Source organism: Hyaena hyaena, unplaced genomic scaffold (genome assembly GCF_003009895.1).
Source record: "Hyaena hyaena isolate Hyena2069 unplaced genomic scaffold, ASM300989v1 scaffold_383, whole genome shotgun sequence".
Classification (NCBI taxonomy): domain Eukaryota; kingdom Metazoa; phylum Chordata; class Mammalia; order Carnivora; family Hyaenidae; genus Hyaena; species Hyaena hyaena.
The window spans coordinates 859,731-885,671 of record NW_024081014.1 but is presented as its reverse complement, the minus strand read 5'-3'; the positions used below and the strand labels follow the sequence as shown (position 1 = coordinate 885,671).

Sequence of the window (25,941 nt, the reverse complement as noted above, 5' to 3'; positions counted from 1 at the left end):
CTTTTTACAGATGAAACTCTTCTAATCAATATGATCTGTGGGGTAGTGTCAGGAGTGATATCTTCCACTATAGCCAACCCCACTGATGTACTAAAGGTAAGAGAGGTCTGGTAGTATTGGATGTATGCAATGTGATGTGAAAAGAGCATAAACTTTGTGTCATATCTCCTCTTTGTCACTTGCCAGCTGTAAAACCTTCAGCAAATCACTTAACTGTGTTAAGCCTTGGTTTCCTCATTTGTCAGATGAAGATAATTTAGTACTTACAAACCGTTGCATAGGTTTGTTTAGGATTAGAGATTACGTAAAGTGCGTATCATACTTGGTAGATTGTAGATGTTCAGTAAATAGTAGTCAATTTATTATGATATGCATTAATCCATTGGTCTTTAGAGTATGCAAAACTCTATAAGATTTTTTCCAAGGACTATGTAAATTTAAGGGAACCAGTTTTCAGATACCTTATTTCCATTTATATTCTTCTAAAATTGATCTGAGAAAGAACTTGTGTTTTTATTTTTAATAGTTCTTTTCCCACTTTACAAAAGAAGGGCATACTCCCAACCCATTTTAAATCTCAGTATGGTATATTGACCAGTGGTGTAACCTGGGGTACCAAACAAAGGGATTATTAAAAAAAAGTTTTTTTTGAGAAGACTCCTTTAATAGCTAATTGAGGTATCTTAGTCTATAATGCATCTATCTTTTCTTGTCTTACCTATATTTCCATTAAGGATGAGATTTGGCTTTTAAATGGCATATTTTGGTTTGTGTGGAATATTCTGAATTCAGAATTAGAACAGTATAGGTTAATGGTATTGATTTTTAAAAATGTAATTGGATTTCTTTCAGATTTTATCAAAACACAGGATGAAACATTTATTTTATAATACCAGTGTTCATCTTATTTTATCTCATAAAGTGGTAAACAGTTTCTACATAGTTATTAACTTATTCATACTTATGCTTAATTAAAAGCATTAAAATATATGACTATAATGTGTGAGAGGAGTCCCAAGCTTTTGAAAGTTATTTTAGGGTGAATGTGAGAAAAAAGAGGACATGTGCTTTATTTATTTGAAACCATAGGTGGCTAGGTTAAAGAGATCTATTGCAATCAGAGTTTTGAGAACCAAGAGAGTGACATGAAAAACAGCACACATGAAAGAAACCAGTGATGATTAATGAAGAAAAGATATGATCTTTCTAGGTTAAATTGAGAGCAATGTAGCTACAGAATTTTGATCACTTAAGATTTACAGAGTATTTGTGAAGAGAATCGATTGTATACTAAAACTCTAAAATATTTGCAATATAATTACACTTGACATATTCAAGAACAATAATACTTAACTCCTGAAGCTTCCTTTCTTATCCATGTGGATCCCAGATTAATCACCTAAGTGATTCACTTCAATTTCCTGCCTGGTACAATTGGAACCATTGACCCATGCTAGAATCTACCTTTTCCTTTCTTATTCCGGGTTAGGGCTGAAGGGAATGGGGGTGGGGTGAGTCACAAACTCAGACTGTGACGGTACCAACATAGAATCTATGATCACAGTTGGGCCGTTCAGTCCTTTCATATATTCTTGGAGACCTCTTTCTCTGATCTACTATGTGTTGCTTCCTTGCCTTTGTATATATAGCTCTCTCTCTGACTGTAATGCCTTTTCCCCCTTTCCTCATGAATTTATCCTTCATGGCTGCTCAGGAACAGGACCAGGACTAGGATGAGACAAATGAGGTACTCCTTATGGATGCAAAATGGAAGGAGGCACAGAACAGTAATCAAGAGAGATAGCATTTTTATGCACTATTTTTCAAAACTTGAATGCAAAATTATTCATGATGAATAAAGTATCAATATTTTGTATAATTCATCTCACCTCCCCCTAATCTCACCCTGTTGGATCCTGTCTTTAAATTTTTGATATTTGATTCATTGTGGGTTTTCGTGCATTCATTTTCATGTTTTGAAATACTGCATTATTATTTGTCTGGATTAATGAGTATTTTTGAGTCCCCATCCTACATTTTGTGCCAGAGGAAAGTGGCATACTTGCCTCACCCTAGTCCCAGTCCTGCTCAGGCATCATTTCCTTAAAGAAGTCTCCTACTTACCATAGGATATTTGTAGTTTTGATTTATCTTTGTAATAGTTTTCTATTCTGATTTAATTGAGTTTAGGTCTTTATTTCAAAACTTGTAGTAGTAGCAGTTGACTTTCCACATAAAAACATGCTGTTGTCTCCTGATTTACCAAAGACATTTATTGAAATCTAGAGTTGTGCATCCTGAAAATCAGGCCCATGTTTGGGCCACTAGTATTTAGCGACTGGCTACTATGATTCTATGTGTGCAGTCAAGAGGGAATTGTACCAAATCTTTCACGTGTTTTTTTAAAAATATTTTATTTATTTTTTAATGTTTGTTTATTTTTGAGAGAGAGAGAGAGAGAATGAGAATGCAGGCTGGTGTGGGACAGAGAGGGAGATGGAATCTGAAGCAGGCTCTGTACTGTCAGTACAGAGCTCGATGCAGGCCTTGAACTCACAAATGGTGAGATAATGACCTGAGCCAAAGTTGGACGCTTAACTGACTGAATCACCCAGTCACCCCAACTAATCACATTTTAAAAGAATTATTTTCTATCCTCACTGAGTACTTGTTCTCTTTTCCCCAAAGTTTCTTCCAGCTGCAGAATTGATGGATTTAGTATAAGGAATGTGAGGCTGATGAAGATAAGTTTTATAAAATATACTTTGACACAAATTGCATCTTAAAAATATGTAGTTTGTCATTAATTACATCAGAACAACGGTAATATTTCTGAGAATTCCCAAATACTGTTTTCTTAATTTTAAATGAGTGAAACCTCTCATTTTGATCTCTGTTAAAGCAAAATGTTCACCCCTTCTTACTTTAGATTCGAATGCAGGCTCAAGGAAGTCTGTTCCAAGGCAGCATGATTGGCAGCTTTATCGATATATACCAACAAGAAGGTGCCAGGGGTCTGTGGAGGGTGAGTCCTCTTTATGCCCTTTTTCTATATATTTGCAAATAATGCTGCTTATATGAAGCCATAGAATTATGAATTGACCCAGAACATGAGGTAAGAAACTTTCTTACCACCTACGGAAGGACCAAAACGTACCAGTTTCTTTATTTCTGCTTAATGTTTGGGGTTGTGTGAGAGAAGTTATGACATTATTTGAGATAGTCATATTTGATTTGTTCAAATTCACAGTGAATTTAGTTCTTCAATACATATTTTTGCTAGTTTTGTACTAATGCTGCACTGTATGTGATAGTCTCTGATTCCCTAAAACAACTTTTTTTAACCTTATAAAAAGTAAAAATTGTACTAAAAATATTTAGATGTGTAAAAGAAAAAAAAATTCAGAATTATTAGCTAGAGATAATCACTGTTAACATTTTGCCATTTCATCTTCCAGTCTTCTATCTACTCCTCTTTTTGTTGTTGTTCCTATAACTTTTTATCTTATTTTAATCACTTAATGAGACTACTAGTAGAATATGCAGAGATAGTAGAATGGGAAATCCATTAATAGGCTCTTACAGAAGAGAGCTTCGTTTGTTTTTCTTCCTTTATATTTTTCCATAGCTTCCTATAAAAATTTTAAACATACAGAAAAGTTAAAAGAACAGAACAGTGAATACCTTATATACCCAGATTAAATGACTGTTAAAGTCTAGCCATATTTGCTTTATCTATTTATATATGTATACATAGATATATGTACAGACACACATTTTTTTTTCCTAACCTATTTGAAAGGAAGTTGCAGACATCATGGTACTCTCCTAAATAGTTCATTATGTGTCTCCTAAGAACAAGGACGTTCTCCTATATAATGATACATAATAATGATATTATCACACCTAAGAAAATTAATAAGTCTCTAATACCTAACATCCAGTCTGTATTCAGATTTTCTTTATTGATGAGACCAGGCCAGTTTTCTTATACAGTGTTTCCCCTGTATTTCCAGACCAAACTGGAAGTTAGGTCTGTTGGCTTGATTAGATTCACATCAATTTTTTTTGTTTTTATTTACTTTTGAGAGCAAGAGAGACAGAGCATAGTGGGGGAAGGGCGTAGAGAGAGGGGTAGACACAGAATCCGAAGCAGACTCCAGGCTCTGAGCTGTCAGCACAGAGCCCAGTGCGGGGCTCGAATTCACAGACTGCGAGACCATGACCTGAGCCGAAGTCAGACTCCTAGCTGACTTCACCAAGAAAACTTTATAGGGTACGCTATATATTTCATATTGTATCAAAGCAAGAAGCACATATTAGTTTGTCCCACAATTAATGATGCCAAGTTTGCTTATTTGGTAAGATGGTGTCCACCAGATCTCACCATTGTAAGAGATAAAAATTTTTCCCTCTTTGTAATTAGCAGGTAACCTGTAAGGTGATATTCTAGCAACATACGTATATCCTGTTACTTAATAACCTTTCACTTAATGGTCTTAGCATCCATTAATGATCCTTGAGGTTTGTTTTTTGATAACAGGATTCCCTTTCTTGATTAGTCTAATTTAAAACCAGAAAACGGGCCTAACTAGAAAATTCTCACAAACTAATATTACAGGAAAAACAAAGAGCAGGAAATACAATAGGGAAATTTTTCAGGGGAACATAGCTACTTTGTTTTTAATTAAAAATTTTAATTGTGGTAAAATACACATAACATAAAACTTAACTGTCTTAAACATTTTAAGTGTACAGTTCAGTAGTGTTAAGTACATTTACATTGCTGTACAGCTAGTCTCTAGATTTCTTTTCATCTTGCAAAACTGAAACTCCATATCCATTAAACAACTCCTCCCCTTTTTCCCCTCCCCCTGGCAACCATCCTTCTGTCTGTCTCTAATGAATTTGACTATTCTGAGTACCTTATGTAAGTGGAATCATACAGTATTTGTGTTTTGTTACTGGCTTATTTTACTTAGCATCATTTGCTCCATGTTCATTCATGTTCTCACATGTATCAGAATATCCTTCCTTTTTAAGGCTGAATAATACTCCATTGTATGTATATACCACATTTTATTTTTCTGTTCATCTGTTAATGGGCATTTGGGTTGTTTCTGTATCTTGGTGCTTGTGAATAACGCTACTCTGAGTATGGGTGTGCAAATATCTCTTCAAGACTCTGATTTCAGTTCTTTTGTGTGTATACCCAGAAGTGAGATTGCTGGATCATGTGGTAATTCTATGTTTAATATTTTGAAGAATGGAACATAGCTCCTTTTATGACCCAGGGTGCTTATATCATCCAGGCATGTAAGATAAAGAAGTGAAATACATTGTGTTATGTACTTTTTTGACAGAGATGTGTATTATTTGCATATTAAAATACAGGAATAGGGGCACCTGAGTGGCTCAGTTGGTTAAGCATCCGACTTCAGCTAAGGTTATGATCTTGAGGTTCAGGGCTGCAAGCCTCACATCAGGCTCCCTGCTGTCAGCACAGAGCCCGCTTCGGATCCTCTGTCCCCCTTGCTCTGCCCCTCCCCCAGTCATACACTCTGTCTCTCTCAAAATAAATAAACTTAAAAAAAAAATACAGGAATATTTTTTCATTTTAACAAGGAAATAGGTTTGCATTTTTCTTCAAACACATGGTCTTTTTCATTGCTTTATTTTCCTGTTCTGATTGTCACATGGGTACTGGAAACGTTTTATATTCTAACTCCATTGTAAGAAATAACAGCACAAGTGCAGTAACAAAGTGTAACTGGCACTTAAATCAGAGTTGGAGAGAAGGTAGAGGGTGACGGGGACCCTGGTGAACTGGAGAGCACGTGCCCTATTCATTATTCTCTTGCACGATGGGAGTCCAGTGTGGCCAAAGTTTTTGGGCTTTCAAGAGAAGCTGAAAATCTGCATTCCTATGTGAAGTATCCTGTTTTTTATATATTGGCAGCTAATTTGGCCTTCTAGAAACACTGTGTAGGCCACACACAACATGTCTGTGGGCTCCAATTTGGGGCCTTACTGTTCAGCAAGGTAGTCTTCTGTGAAGATCATCTTCTAACACAGTTGAGCGAGTGGAAGTGTCTGAGAGGAAGGCATTGCTGGGGCAGCCAGCCCAACCAGCACAATCAGACGCCTTCTGATGTTAGCACAGCTACATGACTTCCACTTGATAAGTTGAATTTGGAAATTTATAAGTGATATAAATATTATCATTTATATATAAATGATACACATATATCCCAGAAAGCAGTTGTCCCCGTGGGAAGTTTGTTATTTTCAAATGTAAATGACATTTTTAAAAATTTTTTATTTCTGAGAGAGTGAGTGTAGGAGCAGGGGAGGGGCAGAGAGGGACAGATGATCAGAAACAGGCTCCACACTGACAGCTGTGAGGCTGATGTGGGGTTTGAACCCATGAACTGCAAGATCATGACCTGAGCCAAAGTTGGATATTCAACCGACTTAGCTACCAGGAGCCCCTATTTTATTAATGTTTATTTTTGAGAGAGAGAGAGAGAGCAAGTGAGCGCATCACATGAGAGCTACGGAGGTGCAGAGAGGGAGGGAGACAGGAATCAAAGTGGGCTCTGTGCTAACAGCAGAGAGCCCAATGTGGGGCTCGAACTCGGGAACTGTGAGATCATGACCTGAGCTGAAGTCAGACACTTAACCAACTGAGCCACCCAGGTGCCCTCAGACTTGGATTTTTATGTCACTTTGTAACTCTTAACCTGTTTGGTCAGTTTTATTTTTATTTTTTAAGTCGTGTTTTTTTGAGAGAGGGCTCAAGTGAGCGAGGGGCACAGAGAGAGAGAGAGAATCCCATGAGGGTTGGGGAGGGGGCAGAGAGAGAGAGAGAGAAACAGGGCTCACCTCAAACAGGGCTCATGTTCACCTAAAGCGGGGCACTAGCTCATCTGATGTGGGGCTCTCACGAACCATGAGATCATGACTTGAGCCGAAGTCAGAAGCTTAATGACTGTGCCATCCAGGCGCCCCTCTCTCATATTTTAATGTTTGTTTATTTTGAGAGAGAGCATGTGCTTGGGAGGGGCAGAGAGAGAGGGAATCCCAAGCAGGCTCTGCACTTTCAGCACAGAGCCGAACACGGGGCTCCATCTCACAATCTAATTTGTGAGATTATGACCTGAGCCGAAATCAGGAGTTGGACACATAACTGATTGAGCTACCCAGGTGTCCTTTGTTCACTTTTTTAAAAACTTATGTCACTAACCTGTGTATTTCTTTGGTGTGTAATATCATTTATATTTTGCAGGGTGTTGTCCCAACTGCTCAGCGGGCTGCCATCGTTGTGGGCGTGGAGTTACCAGTCTATGATATTACAAAGAAGCACTTAATATTGTCAGGGGTGATGGGAGACACAATTTTAACTCACTTTGTGTAAGTGTTATAGGTTGTGCTTAGTCCATATTTCCATTATTTTAAGCACAAAAAGCATCTTTCACTGAAGTCCTCATGTAGAATCAGTAATGAGTACAGATGGTCTAGATACCCCTTGTCTCTCTTATCACCAGAACTTCAAGCCTTCTAATACTTGTACAGAGATCCTAGATGCTATGAGTACTTTAGTACTTGGTAGCAGTGTGTATACAACAGCCTATTAGATGGCTAGGATTTGCATTTGTTCATATACAGCCTCTATATCTAATCTTACCTGTTATTTGCTTTGGTTAAGTTTGGATCATAAAGCAAACTTTTCTCAATGAGAATCATAAAAAAGAGTGAAAATTTATAGGACCTGTGAAACAAAACCACAGTTTTGGGCTGAAGACTGTTGCTAATCCTACATTCTCTCCATCTTGTAACTTTTATGATACTTTACCAATCAAATATATTTGGTATATGATGCTGTGGTATGAAAACTTTACATATCTAATAGATGACGTATATTACTTTCTGCTTAGGGATCTTGCTAGACTTATAAACTGCTCCTCACTAAAAGGCTCAGTTTTGGATTGCAAAGTGAAGGGGATAATATTTTTTAAAGGATTTTGTTTTTAAGTAATCTCTGCACTTATATGGGGCTCAAACTTACAACCCTGAGATCAAGAGTCACATGCTATACTGACTGAGCCAGCCAGGTGGCCCACAGTGATAACTTTTGGATGATATTCCTTTCGAACACATTTCCTTTCTCTTTAGATTGTAATGAAAGGGCAAGTGCCAGGTTTTATCTGATGAGTCTGACTCATCATACATTTATGCATTTATGTTTGGCTTAATTTCTGTTTAGTCAGGGTTGGAAGTGAAGCAGTTTATCTTAAAAGTTTTCGTTTTTAGTTCCAGCTTTACATGTGGCTTGGCTGGTGCCCTTGCTTCTAATCCAGTTGATGTGGTTCGAACTCGCATGATGAACCAGAGGGCAATCGTGGGACATGTAGACCTTTATAAGGGTACTTTGGATGGTATTTTAAAGGTATGCACACTGTAGGTTTGTTTTGCATTTTTAATTTTCTTAGATATCTCAGACATTCTTTCAGTCCTTATTCTTGGTTGCTATGTATCTTGGTTGTATGTATATTTTTAATAGTCTTTCAGAATAATTCCCAGGTATAAGAGCTGTCTCCTTGGCAATCTGCTGATACACAGTGGTCCTTAATATTATCATTCCAGTTTGAATGTTTGAGACTGCAGGATACTTTTATTGATAGCATTGTGAAGAATTATTGATATAAGGGACTTAACATATCCCACATTTACCTGCTTCAGGCAAGACAGAGACCCTGTAATAGAAAATCCGGTATTCAATTTCAGTTATTGTGCTATTGTTCACACTTTGCCTTTGAAAGTTTCTGTGATGCTATGATATTCAGGAAGCTGAATGTGTTGTGTAATCACTGGTGATCATCCTTCTTTACAAAAAGCAAATTTGGGCCCAAAATATGACATTTCCATATGGTTTCTCTGTGCTGCTGTCAGTTTAGTTTAACAGCCATTTATTATCTAACAGGCACCATTTTAGTAATATAGAGATATTATACTGTACTGCAGGTGTACAAACAGATAATCAGCACAGGCTGGTAAATGATAAACTCAGGGACCTATCGAAGGAAATTTTAGTCTAATTTGGAAGTTTAAAATAGGCTACCTGTAGATGGTGACATCTTGAATAATAACTCACATCTGTTGAATGCTTAACTGTGATTCAGAAACTGTCCTACTGAGACTTATATGTATTCATTCACTTAATCCTCATCATTACCCCTGTGAGGTAGATACTAAAGCACTAGAGATTAACCTGCTCAAGATTTCTCAGCTAGTGGGGTTTCAGCTCAGACCATTTGGCTTCAAACTAACATTGTTAACCTCTACACTGTAGTGCCTTTCTTATGTTGATGGCTAAGGGTTAAGTAAATTGTAAAGGATATTGAATGCTATGCTGAAGTACTTGTTTTTGTTTTTTGTTTTTTGTTTTTTTACTGGATGGGAAGCAATTGAAAGATCTTAAAACAGGTCAGATTTGCATTTTAGACATTTTGCTTTGGCTTTGTAAGACAGTGGTTCTCAGGTGCATTGGAACCACCTGGGGGAACTTTCACACTCCTGTGTCTACTCTAGACCAATGAACTCAGAACTTCTGGGGGTAGGACCCAGGTTGAAAGTATTTTTAAAAGTCCTCAGGTGATTGCAGTGTTCACCTAAGGTTGAAAAGCCAATTATCTAAGGGGATAATCCTGGAGCAGTGGTTCTTAAGGTATTAACATGCATCAGAATTACCTGGAGGGTCTATTAAAATGCAGATTGCTGGGGCCCATTGCCAGATTCTGATTCAGCAGGTCTTGAATAGGGACTTGAAAATTTGTTTCTAACCAGTTCTCAGGCAATAGTGATGCTGCTCATCTGTATACAACACTTTGAGAAACACTGACCTAGAGATAGGGAAGCTGATTAGAAGGCTGTTAGTAACTTTTTTTTTTTAAATGTTTTATTTATTTATGAGAGAGAGACAGCATGAGCAGGGTAGTGTCAGAGAAAGAGGGAGATACAGAATCTGAAACAGGCTCCAGGCTCTGAGCTAGCTGTGAGATCATGACCTGAGCCGAAGTCGGACGCTTTTGACTGAGCCACCCAGGCGCCCCTAGAAGGCTGTTAGTAACTTAAACTAGAGGCAATGAAGCCTAAATTTGAGCACTCTAGAGGGGATGCAGAAGGTAGGATAGAACTGAGAATAATTTAGTTGATAAGGTCAATAGGATTTGCTTAACTGGGTGTGGAGTGGTGTGGGAGAAAGGAAGTATCAGAGATAACTTCCCAGTTCTTTGTTTGGGTGACTGTGTGGTGATACTCACTGACACACAGACATTACAGGAAAAGCAGGTTTTTTGGGGAGACAGTACAATTTTGGATACTTAGTTTGAAGTACATGAGAAGCATGCAGTGGATATATTTGGATATTTTAGTCTTAACTCAGGGGAGAGTTTAGAGTATAGATAGTAGCCTGGGTGATCAGTAGTATCCAGGTGCTATATAACTGTGGAGGGGGAAACCAAGGAGAGAAGGTAGAGGAGTTCACATCATTTTTGCCTTTTTACCACACTAGAGTATTATGAATTCTTTCTATTAATAGTGAATCACAGAGTAAGTGATTCTCAGACTCTGGGGAGTAGAGTGGTAAAAGCCCCTCCTTGCTATTTTTGACATGCTTACCCTTACACTTGACAATCACTGGTGTAGAGAGAAAGGTAGGGCCAAGGAAATAACTCTGAGGAATACCAGTTGCTGAGGGCTTGGCAGGTGGGAAACCTAGGAAAGAAACCAAAAGATAACAGTCAGAAGATATGAGGAAACTTAGAAGAGCCATGGAAGTCAAGGGAGTAATGAGTTTCAAGAAGAGATGAGTACTTATTTAATGCCAACTGGAATAGAGAAGTCCAATATATAAGGACTACAAACTATCTGTTGGATTTGATATTTTCTAGAGGAAGTTTGCAGGATTGATGTTTGCAAAAGCTAGATTGCTGTGCATGAGGAGTGTGTTTAATCATTCATTCATTCAGTACAAAAATGTTTAAGTCTTATATGCCAGGTGCTGTTCTAGTTATGTGTCAGAAAAGTTTTGGCCTTCATGACACTTTAATAGAGACAGGTAAACACATAGGAATCAAGGGTAAATAGATAAGTGTAAAATACTCTTTCAAGAAGGTAGGCTAACAGGAGGTAGAATGTTTGATAATAGAGTAATAGCTAGCATTTAGTGAATGCTTATGTGCCACACACTATAGTCTATCCTTTAACTCACAGCAACCCTATAGAGTAGATATGTTTTCCATTTTATAAACAAGGGAACTTAGGTGGGAGTGGCTAAGTACCCAAGATTACACACCTAATAAGTGACAGATCTGGGACTTAAACCAGAGTCTGTTTGATTTGAAAGTTTATACTTCTAGCCACCATGCTGTGTTGTATTGTCAGAAACATATGACATGTTTTCATGTTGGCAATAACCTTTATTTATATTCACTCATTCATTTATTTGCTGTTAAAGTTCTTTATACTATATACTCTATATTGTCATTGTATATAATAGCATCATGCTTTAGTACTTCATCAGTGAGAGTCACAGAGCACTATTGAATGGAGTTCTACATTCATCTCTGCCATAGAAACCAACAGCTGCAAATCTTATCCTTGTCACCTCTGTCTTAAAACCCTTGAATGGCCTCTCGTTGACCCAAGGCTCTATATGATTTGGCTGCTTTTTATTTCTACAGCCTTATCACTGCTACCTTTATTCTACATTCCAGATGTACTATACAATTTCCACTGGTAGACTCCTTCATTCCCAAATTTTCATCCATGCCATATACTTTGTTAGATGCCCCCACTCTACCCTAAATATCCTTTTCACTTGGCTAGCTCCTATTCATTCTTCAGACCTCATTACTTTTTCCTAAAGGCTGTCCTTGACTGTTGAACTAGGTTATGTGTACACAGTTTCTTGTACTTAATTCTGTCAACATTTATTATATTATTTAAAAACATCTTTTTTGGAGGACTAACTTACACATTGTAAAATTCACCTATTCAAAGAGGGTTTTGGTATGTTCACAGATACGTGCAACCATCATCACCACAGTTGATTTTAGAACATTTTCATGAATTCAAAAAGAAACCTTGTACTCTTTAGTTATCACTCCCCTGTTCCCTCCCTCCCAGTCCTAAGAAACCATTAATCTACTTTCTATCTCTTTAGATTTGCATATTCTAGATATCTCATGTAAATGGAATCATACAATATGCGATCTTTTTGACTGGCTTTCACTTACCACAGTGTTTCAAGATTCATTCATGTCATAGTGTGTGTCAGTGTGTTCCTTTTTATGGATGGGTGATATTCAGTTGTGTGGCTGTATCACATTTATTCTCATTTGTTACATTTTATTGTAATTGCTTTTAATGCCCCTTTGCCCCAGCCGACTAAGTTCCATGAAGGTACAGACATGTGCATCTTATCACTTTATTCACAGCTGATTATTTATTGAAGAATGCACAACGTTATGAAGTAGTCTGTTGTCTCTATCTGTAGAAGTTCTTGTGTTTGTTTTCACACAACTGTCTTAAGCCAGGCACTGGACCTCCCAGTCCTTATGTTCTATAGGAGTTAGTCACTGTTTTGGAACTTTTTAAAGGTTCATATGGCTCATGGGAGTGTTAGAGACCCTTACTGTGTTTGTATGTTCATGTACTCAACAAATATTCATTTAGGTATTTATTGGAAACTTTCCTGTGCCAGATAGTGTTAGGTGGTAGGGGTATAATGGTGAACAAGACAAACATAGTCACTGTTTTCTTGGAGAGTACATTCTAGTTGAGGGAGACAGACAATAAACACACAAATAATAAACAGTATAATTTCAGATGGAATTAAATGCTATTAAGACATAAACAGAGCATAAGACAGTAACTTGGCAATGATGATAGGGAACTACTTCAGCTAGGATAGCCAGGACAAGGCTGTGAGTAGGTGATATTTGAGCAGAGGTCTGAATGATGAGAAGAAGGTGATGAAGATCTGAGAGAAAAAGCATTTCAAAAAGAGGGAACAGGTACAAAGGCCCTGAGTTAGGAATGAACTTGGATATGTTCAAAGGTTAAAAAGAAGGCTAGTGTGGCTGAATGTGGTAAATGAAGGAGAAAGTAGTAGGAAGTGAAACTGGAGAGACTGGCAGGGGCTAAATCATGTAGGATCCTATAGATCATCAAAGAAAATTGCAATTAGAGCGAAATCCACTGGGAAGCTATTAGAGAGCTTGAAGCAGGAAAGTTACAGTATTTATAATTTACTGTATAAATTATATATTTTTTCTATTGGATTGTATCTCCAAGCTCCCTTGTCATGTTAGTCTATGATTCTAGGTTTTCTGCATCTGGCTGGTAATCCATTGGAGGAAAGCATATTACTACTATGTTTCTGTAAAAAGTATCATTATTCTGTTACTATTTGTTCAAAAAATGGTTAGTAAGGATAATTATCTTGAGTATTCTTGATCTACAAGATGGGGTAGGGGATATTTAAAAGTCTGGATTCTCATATTAATGTCTTATCCAAATATATCCATTTTTTTTTTTTTTAGCATAGTGGCAGGTTTTACTTGACCAGGGGAAGGGCAAAATAACATCACAGTGTTTAACCCAGTGCCTAACACACAGGAGTTACTTAATATTTTAAAGCAGTACACTAAATAGGGACTCTTTCTGCTGGCTGAATTCATCACACACCACCAGTTTATGACCTTTGGTGTGCATAATTTGTCATTTAATTCTAATAACTACTCGGTGTGTTGAGGACCCCCATTGTATAAAATAGGAAACCTAAACTCAAAGCATTTCACACGCTGTTCCTCATGTAATCCTGAAAGCATTTACATGAGATAGTCCATAGCATTACACAGAAATTGATATGATGAAACAGACTCAGAGGAGGAGGATACTGACTTTCCCAACTCCTTATTCCCTGCCCTACTTTAGTTTTCCTATTAGCACGTATCGTTTCTGAATATAATATAGATCAGTCTGTGTATTTGTCAGCTCTGTTAGAGAATGCACTCCATGAAGGCAGGGACTATATAAGTTATCTCTTCCTTTATAACAAATTGCTCCAAAACTCAGTTTCTTAAAGCAGCAAACATTTATGATCCCGCAGTTTCTAGGAGTTTGGAATTCAGAAGCAGCTTAGCTTAGTTATTTCAGCTTAGATTCTCTTGTAAGGTTGTAGTCAGATGTCAGCTAGAGTTGCAGCCATCTGAAGGCTAGACTGGAGCTGGGATATCTGTTTCAAAGATCACTCATGTAGCTATTGGCAGGAATTATCAGCTATTAGCTATTAAACCTCTGTTCCTCTCTGGCTGTTGGCTGGAAGCCTTAGATTCTCACCTTCTGGGCCTCTCCTCATGATGTGACAGCTAGCTTTCTCTGTAGTGAACAACTCAAGAGAGAAGAAGACAGAATCAGAAGCCTTTTAGATCTGAAACATCTTTTATAACAATGGAGGTGACAGACTACAGCTGTATTTTCTTGGTGACATAGACCTCTCCTGGTATGCTCTGAGAGGGGTTACACAAGGGTATGAGTAACTAGTGGTGGCTTTCATTGGGGTCATCTTGGAGGCTGGCTACCACAGACACTTTCTCTCTCTTGTTTACTATTATTACTATCATACCAGAATCAAGAAGAGTACCTTGCATATGCAAGGTGCTTAAATGTTTGTTGAATGAGTGGGTAGATTTAGACTATATATGAATTCAAAATGTATGTTTTTAGAAAAACAGCATTCATGGAGCCATAAGTTGTTGGGGAGGGACATGGAGGAGGAGTATTAAAAGTAATTGTCAGATGTAAATAGTAAGGGGAATTCACTCTATTTTTTATTTTGTCTTTCCCTCAGATGTGGAAACATGAGGGATTTTTTGCACTCTATAGAGGATTTTGCCCAAACTGGCTTCGACTTGGACCCTGGAACATCATTGTATCCTTTTAGAATATGAGAACGAAAGCAGATGCTTTAAGCTCCCAGGTAATTCTAGACTATGGGAAGGAAAATTTGGTTATTGATACCTTTAGACAAGTGAGAAACTCAAGCATTCTGATGGTGACCATTGAGGATGAAACTAAGTAGAGAAAAGGCTTTTAGTTGGAATCTGGCATAAAAGATGTACCAAAGTTTCCTCTTTAAAACAAAGTTACAAGTACAACCAAATCTGGAAGTGGTTGTGAAGTTTTTGGAAACCCTGTTGGGATTTGCCCATAGGAAGGTACATGCTGAGGTGGTCAAGATTTCCTACTCCTAACTATAGGACCAGAATAACTGGGGAAATAATAAGACAGAAAACACTCATAGGATGAAGGAATCCAGACCAGCCATCCTCATGGATGGCTCTCCTTTCTTTAGCTATGTTTGAGTGTCTCTTTGTGCAGTGAATTTTGAATATTGTGTATAGTTTGTATGTATAGTGGTGAGCATTACAAGGTTGAAAAGTAAGTCCTTGCCCTTGTGGAATCGATAGGATGAGGAAGAGAGTATGCCTCTCTCTCCTGGGGATTGATCTGATCACCTGAAGTCTGTAACATTGAATTAATTAAGTCTCTTAGCATTGAATTACATGTTGACATTAATGTTCTTGGGTGTGTGTGGGTATGTGTGAAAGAGTGTGTGTGTGACCTGTTGGCCGCTAAAGACTATAAGTATGTTAGAGTTCTAATCTTCTTTTATTGGTAAATGCCAAATCATAATGAGTACATGGTAGGCACTCAATGCATGCTTGATTTGTCAGGTATTGTTTTTAAAAAGTCTTAAGCAAGTACAACTCAGAAGAGATAGACTAAATATCTCCATGTAAGAGAATGCAGTACACAATTTTAGAGCTAGGTTTAGCTTTCAATATCAACCCAGTGATCTTCCATGACTTACTCCTCAGTTTTTTATTACATACGAGCAGCTCAAGAGGCTTCAAATCTAAGAACTGAAGTATACGTGAGCCAGGCCCTGCCAGTGTTTCTACTTTTTTCCCCTTTTTCTGTGTTCTAATGTATTTTGACAAAGTTGTTAAGTGTTTACTGAACCATTGGTCTCCCAAGGCCCTCCTGATGGAAGAACTACAGGATGTTTCAAAATTGTTCATGTGTTTGTGTTACCATGTTAACTTTTCCCTGAGAGGAAGTGTTAACATTGAGTCTCTGGCCCCAGATTGGTATCTTCTATGAAGATGGATACTGATAGATGACATCAAAATGACCTTCTTTTCAAATGTGGGTTAAATGTAGTTGGTTAGCCCAAACTTAGGCTAGAGCAGAAGGCATAGGCCAGGGCAGTTACTGCTATGTATGTTATAGACCTTGGTTCTCATTAAAGTATTTATTGGCAGAATCACTTTGGCTTTGTCTTCATTTACTACTTTCTCCTTTGCCAGCTCTTTAAGGTACATTCTCCAGAAAGTGATAAAGACAGGGTTACTATGAAATTGAGTCTAGACTCTTCAAGCACATTTATGGAAATAGACCAAGTGCGTTGTGTTTTTCCACTGCCACTTGTCATAATGCTACTCCTTTTTAAAAAAAATTTTTTTAATGTTTATTTTTGAGAGAAGGAGACAGAGTGCGAGCAGGGAATGGGACAGAGAGAGAGGGAGAGACAGAATCTGAAACGGGCTCCAGGGTCTGAGCTGTTGTGTTACTCACTTTTAAACATCAGGTAAATTGTTCTTTCCTAAGCATGAATAAATAAACAAGTGGCTCATTTGGCATTTTCTACAGATAAGATGTTAAAAGAGGCTTAAAATAGAATATCAGGGTTCTAATTGTCTTACAGGCAAAAAGTTCTGGTGATTTTTGGGGCGCTTGGGTGGCTCAGTCAGTTAAGCATCCGACTTCGGCTCAGGTCATGATCTCACAGTTCGTGGGTTCTAGCCCCTCTTCAGGCTCTGTGCTAACAACTAGCTCAGAGCCTGGAGCCTGTTTCGGATTCTGTATCTCCCTCTCTCTGACCCTCCCCCGCTTACCCTGTCTCTCTCAGAAATAAAACATTTAAAAAAATTTTTTTTAAAGTTCTGATGACTTTCTTGTACTAGAACAGTACCTAGCACATTGTAGGCACTCAAATATTTGTGGAATGGTTTAGCTCTTCATCTTTATTCGTTCATTCATTCAGAAAACATTTATTGTATGTCTATTATGTTCTAGATGTTGGGAGTATAAAAATAAGTTAAGACATATTCTCTATTTCCAAGCTCTCATTATAGGAGGAGAAACAGACATGTAAGTAGATAATTATAGTAGGTACTAAGTACTTTGTGCAAGGTGAACAAAGTGCTAGAAGCACAGAGAATGGAACAGCCAGTTACCTAAGGATTGGCCCAAGGTTTCATAGCACAGGTGACATTTGAGGTAAATAGATGTTACCATATGGATAGGCAATGAAGGACATTGCAGCCAGGGAAGTCGGGGAAATTTCAGTGTGGCTAAAATGTAGGGCAGGGGTTTTCAAATACTATGTGAGGCAGAACTGCCCGGAGATCTTGTGAAAATGTAGATTCTTACATCCCATTGCCTGAGATCCTAACCTTATTTGGGGTTTGCTTTCATTACAGGTACTTGACACAGGTGCTGTTTAGACTTCACTTTGGGAAGCACCTGTAAAGAACTGTGGCTAGAATGAAAGGAAGTAAGAATAATGTGACCAGAAGGGTCAAATTATGAGGGATCTTTATATGCCCTAATAAAGGGTTGGGACTTTTTTTTATCCTGGAAGGAGGGGTAGGAAAGGAAGTTTAAAATAGGGGAATAATATAACCAAGCTTCTGTTTTTTAGGAAGATAGCCCTGTTGTGGAGGGTAGCCTGGAGGGGGAGCAACACAAAAAAGGTTAAGACTCACTGAAACCTACTTTTTATGTACAGGTAGACAAAATATGGTCCACAAAAATGAGAAAATTTGTCCTAAGCCACAGAACTAGATTGTGGCAGGTTTGAGACTAGCAGATAGTTCTCAGATTTCTTCTGTTTCATTCTGCCACTCCATAGTGCCTTCTTAACTGACTGTTGAAAGTACTATCTTTTAAAAATTAATTTTAATAAATTTTATTTTTTGTTTTTTTTTAATATAATTTACTGTCAGGTTGGCTGACATATAGTGTGTACAGTGTGCTCTTGGTTTTGGGGGTAGATTCCTGTGATTCATTGCTTACATAGAACACCTAGTGCTCGAATGCCGAGAACAAACTAAGGGCTGATGGGGGGTGGGGAGGAGGAGAAGGGGGGTGATGGGCATGGAGGAGGGCAATTGTGGGGATGAGCACTGGGTGTTATATGGAAACCAACTTGACAATAAACTATTAAAAAAAAAGAACACCTAGTACACATCCCCGCAAGTGCCCTCCTCCATGCCCATCACCCATTTTCCCCTCTCCCCTGCCCGCCCATTAACCCTCAGTTTGTTCTCAGTATTTAAGAGTCTCTTATGATTTGTCTCCCTCCCTCTCTGTTTGTAACTATATTTCCCCTTCCCTTCCCCCATGCTCTTCTGTCAAGTTTCTCAAGTTCCACATATGGGTGAAAACGTGATATCTTTCTCTGACTTATTTCACTTAGTTAATACCCTCCAGTTCCATCCATGTTGCTGTAAATAGCAGGATTTCATTCTTTCTCATTGCCAAGTAGTATTCCATTGTGTATATAAACCACATCTTCTTTTTCCATTCATCAGTTGATGGACATTTAGGCTCTTTCCAGAATTTGGTTATTGTTGAAAGTGCTGCTGTAAACATTGGAGTACATGTGCCCCTATGAATCAGCACTTCTGTATCCCTTGGATAAATTCTTAGTAGTGCTATTCCTGGGTCGTAAGATAGTTCTATTTTTAATTTTTTATTGAATCTCCGCACTATTTTCCAGAGTGGCTGCACCAGTGTGCATTCCAATAAATTTTATTTTTTAGGAGAAATCTCAGGTTCACAGCTAAGTTGTGTTCAAGGTGCAGAGATTTCCCATGTTCCCCTACCCCTACATATGCATAGCTTCCCCCACATCAAAATTCATCACTAGAGTGATTCATTTTTTACAGTTAATGAATCTACAATGGCACATTATTATCACCCCAAATCTATCATCTACATTAGGATTCACTTTGTGTTATGCATTCTGGGGGTTTTGACAAACTTATAATGACATGTATCCACCATTATAGTATCATACAGAATTGTTTTACTACCCATAAAACCTCTGTGCTCTGTTTATTCATCTTTCCCTCTCCTCTAATCCCTGTAATCCACTGATCCTTATTTTTACTTTATTTTGCTATTATTTTTTTCCTTAAATAGTTTGTCAAGTTGGTTTCCATATAACACCCAGTACTCATCCCCACAAGTGCCCTCCTCCATGCCCATTACCCCCCTTCCCCTCCCCACTACACCCATCAGTCCTCAGTTTGTTCTCAGCATTCAAGAGTCTCTCATGGTTTGCCTCCCTCTCCCTCACTATTTCCCCCTTCTTCTCCCCCATGGTGCTCCGTTAGCTTCCCCCTAATCCACCTGTATGTGCAAACTTATGGTATTTGTCCTTCTCTGCTTGACTTATTTTGCTCAGCATAACACCCTCTAGTTCCATCCATGTTGCTATAAATGGCCAGATTTCATTCTTTCTCATTGCCATGTAGTATTCCATTGTATAAATATACCACATAATCAGTGAGGAAATTGAACCAGTTATCAAAAATCTCCCAACAAGTAAGAGCCCTGGGCCAGATGGCTTCCCTGGGGAATTCTACCAGACATTTAAATCAGAGCTAATACCCATTCTTCTCAAGCTATTCCAAAAAATAGAAATCAAAGGGAAACTCTGGCCTCATTTTACGAAGCCAGCATTACTTTGATTCCCAAGCCAGACAGAGACCCAGCAAAAAAAGAGAACTACAGGCCAATATCCTTGATGAATACGGATGCAGAAGTCCTCAAGATACTTGCAAATCGAATCCAACAGCACATAAAAAGAATTATCCAGCAAAAACTGAGGACTGATGGATATGGGGGGGGAGGGGGATGGGCATGGAGGAGGGCACTTGTGGGGATGAGCACTGGGTGTTATGTGGAAACTAATTTGACAATAAACTATTTGTAAAAAAAAAAAAAAAATCCAGTAAGATCAAGTGGGATTCATTCCTGGTTTACAGGGCTGGTTCCATGTTCGCAAATCACTCAATGTGATACATCACATTAACAAAAGAAAAGATAAAAACCATATGATCCTGTCGATAGATACAGAAAAAGCATTCAACAAGATACAGCATCCCTTCTTAATAAAGACCCTTGAGAAAGGACAGAAGGAACTTACCTAAACATCATAAAAGCCATCTATGAGAAGCCCTCTGCTAACATCATCCTCACGGGAAAAACAGCTTTCCCCCTGAGATCAGAAACACTCTCACCACTGTCGTTTAACATAGTGCTGGAAGTCCTAGCATCAGCAATCAGACAACAAAAGGAAATCAAAGGCATCAGAATTGGTAAAGAAGTCAAACTTTCACTTTTCACAGACGACGTGATACTCTTCATAGAAAACCCGGCGACTCCACCAGAAGCCTACGAGAACTGATCCATGAATTCAGCAATGTTGCAGGATACAAAAATCAATGTACAGAAATCAATTGATCCTTATTTTTAAAAGAGAATGTGTGAGCACGAGTGGTGGGGCAGTGCAGGAGAGAGAGAAAATCTTAAAGCAGGCTCCATGCTCGGTGTGGCCTGTGTTAACCAAATGAGGCACCTACACACCCCTTCACTGATCCTTTTATTGTCTCTATGGTTTTACCTTTTCCAGAATGTCCTATAGTTGGGATGTAGCCTTTTCAGATTGGCTTTTTCACTTAGTAATATGCACTTAAGATTCCTCCATGTCTTCTCATGGCTTGATAGCTCATTTTCTTTTTTCTTTTGGACATATCACAGTATATCCATTTACCTGCTAAAGGATGTCTTGTTTGTTTCCAAGTTTTGGCAATTATGAATAAAGCTACTATAAGTATTCATGTGTAAGTTTTTGTGTGGACACAAGTTTCCACTCATTTGGGTAAGTACCAAGTAATTGCTGGGTGGTGTGGTAAGAGTATGTTTAGTTTTGTAAGAAACTGCCAAACTGTCTTCCAAAGTAGCTGTACCATTTTGCATTCCCATCAACAGTGAACAAGGGTTCCTGTTTCTCCACATCTTGCCAGCTTTTGGTGTCAGTGTTCTGGATTTTCAACATTCTCATGGGTGTGTAATGGTATCTCACTGTTTTTTTTTCCTCTTTCAGTTGTCACTTTAAAAAACTTTTCAAAGTTTAAAATTTAATTCCAGTGTAGTTCACATCCAGTGTTAATATTAGTTTCAGGTGTAACAATATAGTGATTCAACAAGTCTATACATTACTCAGTGTTCATCATAATATGTGCACTCTTCAGTCCCCATCACCTATTTCATCTATCCCCTCACTTCCCCTCTAGTAACTGGCAGTTCTCTATAGTCTGTTTCTTGGTTTGTCTTTTGCTCTTTTTTTCCTTTGTTTCTTTAGTTTCTTAAATTCCACGTATGAGTGAAATCATATGGTATTTGTCTTTCTCTGACTTATTTCACTTGGATTATACTTTCTCGTTTTATCCATGTTGTTGCAAATGCAGGATTTTATTCTTTTTTATGGCTGAATAATATTACACACACACACACTAAGACCACTACACCAGTCAGATACCCTCTCATTCCTGAATAGATGAGCAAAAAGGAAGCCAGTTTTTCACAAGGGTCTAGACTGAAAGGTAGTTCCTTGAAGGGTTAATATATATTGGAAATTGGCATTCTATTAACCTCAGGTGAGTGTTAACTCTTTTAGAGAAGCCTTACATTGATTTTCTCTCTACCAGTCTAAATAACTTACCTCATTACAATTTTTTATGCCACATATTTATAACTGCATACTATATTTTTGTGAATATTTGGTTAATATCTATATTTCCCATTAGTCTGTAAGCTCCATAGAAATAGAGATTCTGTTGATTTTGTTTACTGTTATGTTCTCCATCCCTAGCACTGTTCTATATACTCAGTAAATATTTGTTAAGTGAAGAAAGTGAATTGATCTGTACCGAAAGATCTGATAAAATGCTTAAAACATAGCAAAGGTTAAGCAAATACTGTGGGATTTAAATGGAATGAAATTAAATTTTGAATTACTAGATAATGATGGGATGATAAAGAATAGGTTATTAAGGATAAATAGGGGTCCTTGGGGAGGGAGATGCACCTAATTTTTTTAACTGATTATCCGCTCATTTATTTGATAGATATCACTGCCTCCTAGAGGTTATTGTCTACAGAAGGGAGACATAATAAAAAGACTAATGAGTAAAATATATAGTATATCGGGTGGTTATAAATCATTTATAGAAAAATAAACCCTGGAAGGAGGATGGGGAGTATTAGGGCAGGGTTGTATACTGAGAAAGCCAAATTTAGTTGAAGTCTATAGGAGGTGAGAAAGGAGCCAGTCTAGGGTTAAAGCAAATGCAAAACCATGATACTGAAGGAGATCAACAAGGGAGTGCCAGTAGCAAGAGTCCAAGAAGTGAGCCTGGGCCAGTCCAGTATAAAACAGTTTGGGAAGGACATCACAGAGGACACTGGTGATAATACAGCCTGAAGTATAAAAAGGACTAATATTCTAGTGGTAGAAAAATAGTAGAGGGGCAGTAGGGGCCAATAGTTTTCAATATAAAATTTGAAGAAAAAGAATTTGAAGCTGATGATATCTTTATTCAAATTGGCAAAGCTTTAAAGATAATGCCTTTATGTAGTAGTCATAATCATGGGTATGTAGTTCAAATTAAAAGAATTTGACTTGCTATTTTTATCTTAGGTGTATTATCCTATCCTATCCTTAGTCACAGATTAATAACATATCCCCTCAGGTAACCAGTATGTGATGAATAGAGCATTTCGACTGAACACTAAGGACTAACCCATTTCTATAGTGAAGTAGTATGGGTGCTTCAGAGAGTAAGGGTCTGACTCTTATCACCCAACATTTGAAGAGATTATTTCACATGTAGGAAGAATTCAGTGTTTCACAAAAATATTCACCATAGAGTTCCTTTAATAGCTCCCTATTGTATATTTGGATTGCAATTTTTTATTGAAAAATGAATTTTAGGGACATCAGATGTGCAATATATGCACCAATGTCTTTTTTTGGGGTGGGGAGGAGAGGGCACAAGAGAATGAGGGCAGAGGGAAGGGCGGATAATCCCATGAGGGGCAGAGAGAGAGAGAAGCAGGGCTCATTTTCAATTGAAGCGGGGCTTTAGTTGAACCGATATGGGACTCGAACTCATGAACTGTGAGATCATGACCTGAACAGATGTCAGATGCTTAACGACTAAGCCACCCAGGTGCCCCACACACCAATGTCGTTTTTTTTTTTTAAAGCTTTTGACCCAAGTTTATTGTATTATTTGAAGGTAGATTGAAAAGGAAAATCTTTCAGAGTCAGTGAGTACCAGGAAACCGTTTTTAAAGGAACTAAGGTCTTTGAAAACTTGTTTGTCAAAAAACAAGACAAACACTTTGTACTGTCAGCTCAATTTATGTGTAAACCTAAAACTTCTAAAAAATTAAAGTTAATTTCTTTTATAATTTTTTATTTTCAAATATAGTTTTTAAATGTTTATTCCTTTTAGAGAGAGAGTGAGTCCAAGTGGGGGAGAGGCAGAGAGAAAGGGACAGAGGATCTCCAAAACAGGCTCTGTGCTGATAGCAGAGTGCCTAATGCAGGTCTCGAACTCACAAACCATGAGATCATGTCCTGATTTGAAGTCTGACACTTAACATACTGAGCCACCCAAGTGCCCCAAATCTATTAATTTCTTAAAAGTGCTCGAAATCAAAGGGCGTCATACAAAGATGAGCAAGTACCATTGATTTGGAAGAGAAATAATGATTTTCCCAGGTAAAAAACCCAGCATATCAAAAAGAAAGCCAGACAATAACAGAAGTTGGTGAGGATGTAAAGAAATGAGCACTCCTACATTTCAGGGAAGGTTGTAAATTAGTGCAGTCCTTTTGGAAGACAGTTGGGCACTTCCTCAATAGTTAAGCATAGAATTACCATATGACCCAGTAATTCTGTTCCTAATATACTCCCAAAAGAATTAAAAACAGGGACTCAGATGCTTGTACACCAATGTTTATTGCAGCATTATTCATAATAATGAAAAGATGGAAACAACCCAAGTATCTTATCAACTGATGAATGGAAAAAGAAATTGTGGTATATCCAGACAATGGAATATACAGCCATAAATAGGTATGAAGTGCTGACACATTGCTACAACATGATGAACCTTGAAAACACTATGTTAAATGCAAGAAGTCAGACACAGGGGCACCTGGGTGGCTCAGTCAGTTAAGTGTCCAACTTCAACTTGGGTCATGATCTCAGTTTGTGAGTTGGAGCCCCACATTGGGCTCTGTGCAGACAGTTCAGAGCCTGGAACCTGCTTTGGATTCTGTGTCTCCCTCTGTCTCTGTCCCACCCCGCCTCATGCTCTGTTTCTGAACAATGAATAAACCTTTAAAAAAATTTTTTTAAGTCGGATACAAAAATCCACATATTGTATGATCCCAGTTTTTAAGTATAATGTCCAGAATAGGCAAATCCATTAAGCTAGAAAGTAAATTAGCAGTTGCTTAGGGCTGGGAGAAATGAGGAGGTCTGCTAATGGGTATAAGGTTTCATTTTGTGATGAGTATGTTCTCAGATTATTGTTGATGGTTGTACAGTTCTGTAAATATGCTAAGAAACATTGAATTGTATGCTTTGAATAGGTGATCTTTATGCTGTATAAATTATATTTCAATAAAACTTTAAAAAGCCCAGCATGTGGTTTTGCTTGATTAAGATGGCTAGTGAGGAATTTCAATGAGGCTGTTTGGTAACAAAATAAAGTTTGATTTAACTCCAGAAGATCACATGGATGTTTTTCCTTTAGAATGAGCAAATCCAGGGTGCCTGGGTGGCTCAGTTGGTTAAGTGTCCAGCTTTGGCTCAGGTCATGATCTTGCAGTCTGTGAGTTCGAGGCCCCCGTCAGGCTCTGTGCTGACGGCTGAGGAGCCTAGAGCCTGCTTTGGATTCTGTGTCTCCCTTTCTCTCTGCCTCTGCCCTGCTCAGGCTCTCTTTCTCTCTCTCTCTCTCTCTCTCAAAAATAAATAAACATTAAAAAATTAGAATGATCAAATCCATCATATTGCTGGCAACCTGAAGATCAAACAACTGATATTTCTGACCAGGAAACCCCAGGTTTGAAGGGATAAAATGATCAAAAATTGTAGGCTATAAGATGAAAAACATTTCAATGTTTGTTTCCTTTTCTTTTTTTGAGAGGCTAGATCATGAGTCAACTCAGATGATGATAGCTAATACTTATATGGCTTTTATTATGTGTCATTTACTATTCTAAGTGTATTGTGTTTATAAAACTGTTTACATTCTTTCAACCACTCTAGGAGGTAGAAACTATTCTTGTTTTTCAGATGAGAAGCTGAGGCACAGAAAGGTAGAATACTTTGTTCCTAGGAAATGACAGACACAGGATTCTAACCCAGGCAGTCTGGCTAATGAGCCCATGCTTATAATCACTATGCTAGAGATGTATGGACTCAGCCTTGTCCAAGGTCAAAGTTTATGGCAGGTGAGCAGTAAAGAGTATTGATTTCATTAATTCCCCTATCTTTATAACACCCTGGGAGAAAGAAGGTCAATAGTTGGTCACTCCTTGACACTTAATTGTAACACTGGCTTTATTTTCATGGAGATCTGTGACTGCAAATATATAATTTTCCTCTTATTCTCCACTTTCTACTTCTCCCTATTTTCTCTGTTAGTCTTCTCCACA

The 25,941-nt window shown here is 37.9% G+C and overlaps 1 protein-coding gene across 3 annotated transcripts in view; it reads left to right on the top strand.

Moving 5' to 3' along the window:
* SLC25A14 (solute carrier family 25 member 14) overlaps positions 1-16,399 on the top strand; it is a 29,485-nt gene extending 13,086 nt beyond the window's left edge. For all 3 annotated transcript variants that reach the window (XM_039250762.1, XM_039250764.1, XM_039250763.1), the window contains 6 exons: positions 11-96; positions 2,930-3,025; positions 7,289-7,413; positions 8,314-8,449; positions 14,918-14,998; positions 15,948-16,399. In XM_039250762.1, the coding sequence (XP_039106693.1) occupies positions 11-96; positions 2,930-3,025; positions 7,289-7,413; positions 8,314-8,449; positions 14,918-14,998; positions 15,948-15,989 (566 nt within the window). In that variant the 3' untranslated portion in view covers positions 15,990-16,399. The remainder of the gene's footprint in view (positions 1-10; positions 97-2,929; positions 3,026-7,288; positions 7,414-8,313; positions 8,450-14,917; positions 14,999-15,947) is intronic.
* The last annotated feature ends 9,542 nt before the right edge of the window (positions 16,400-25,941 follow it).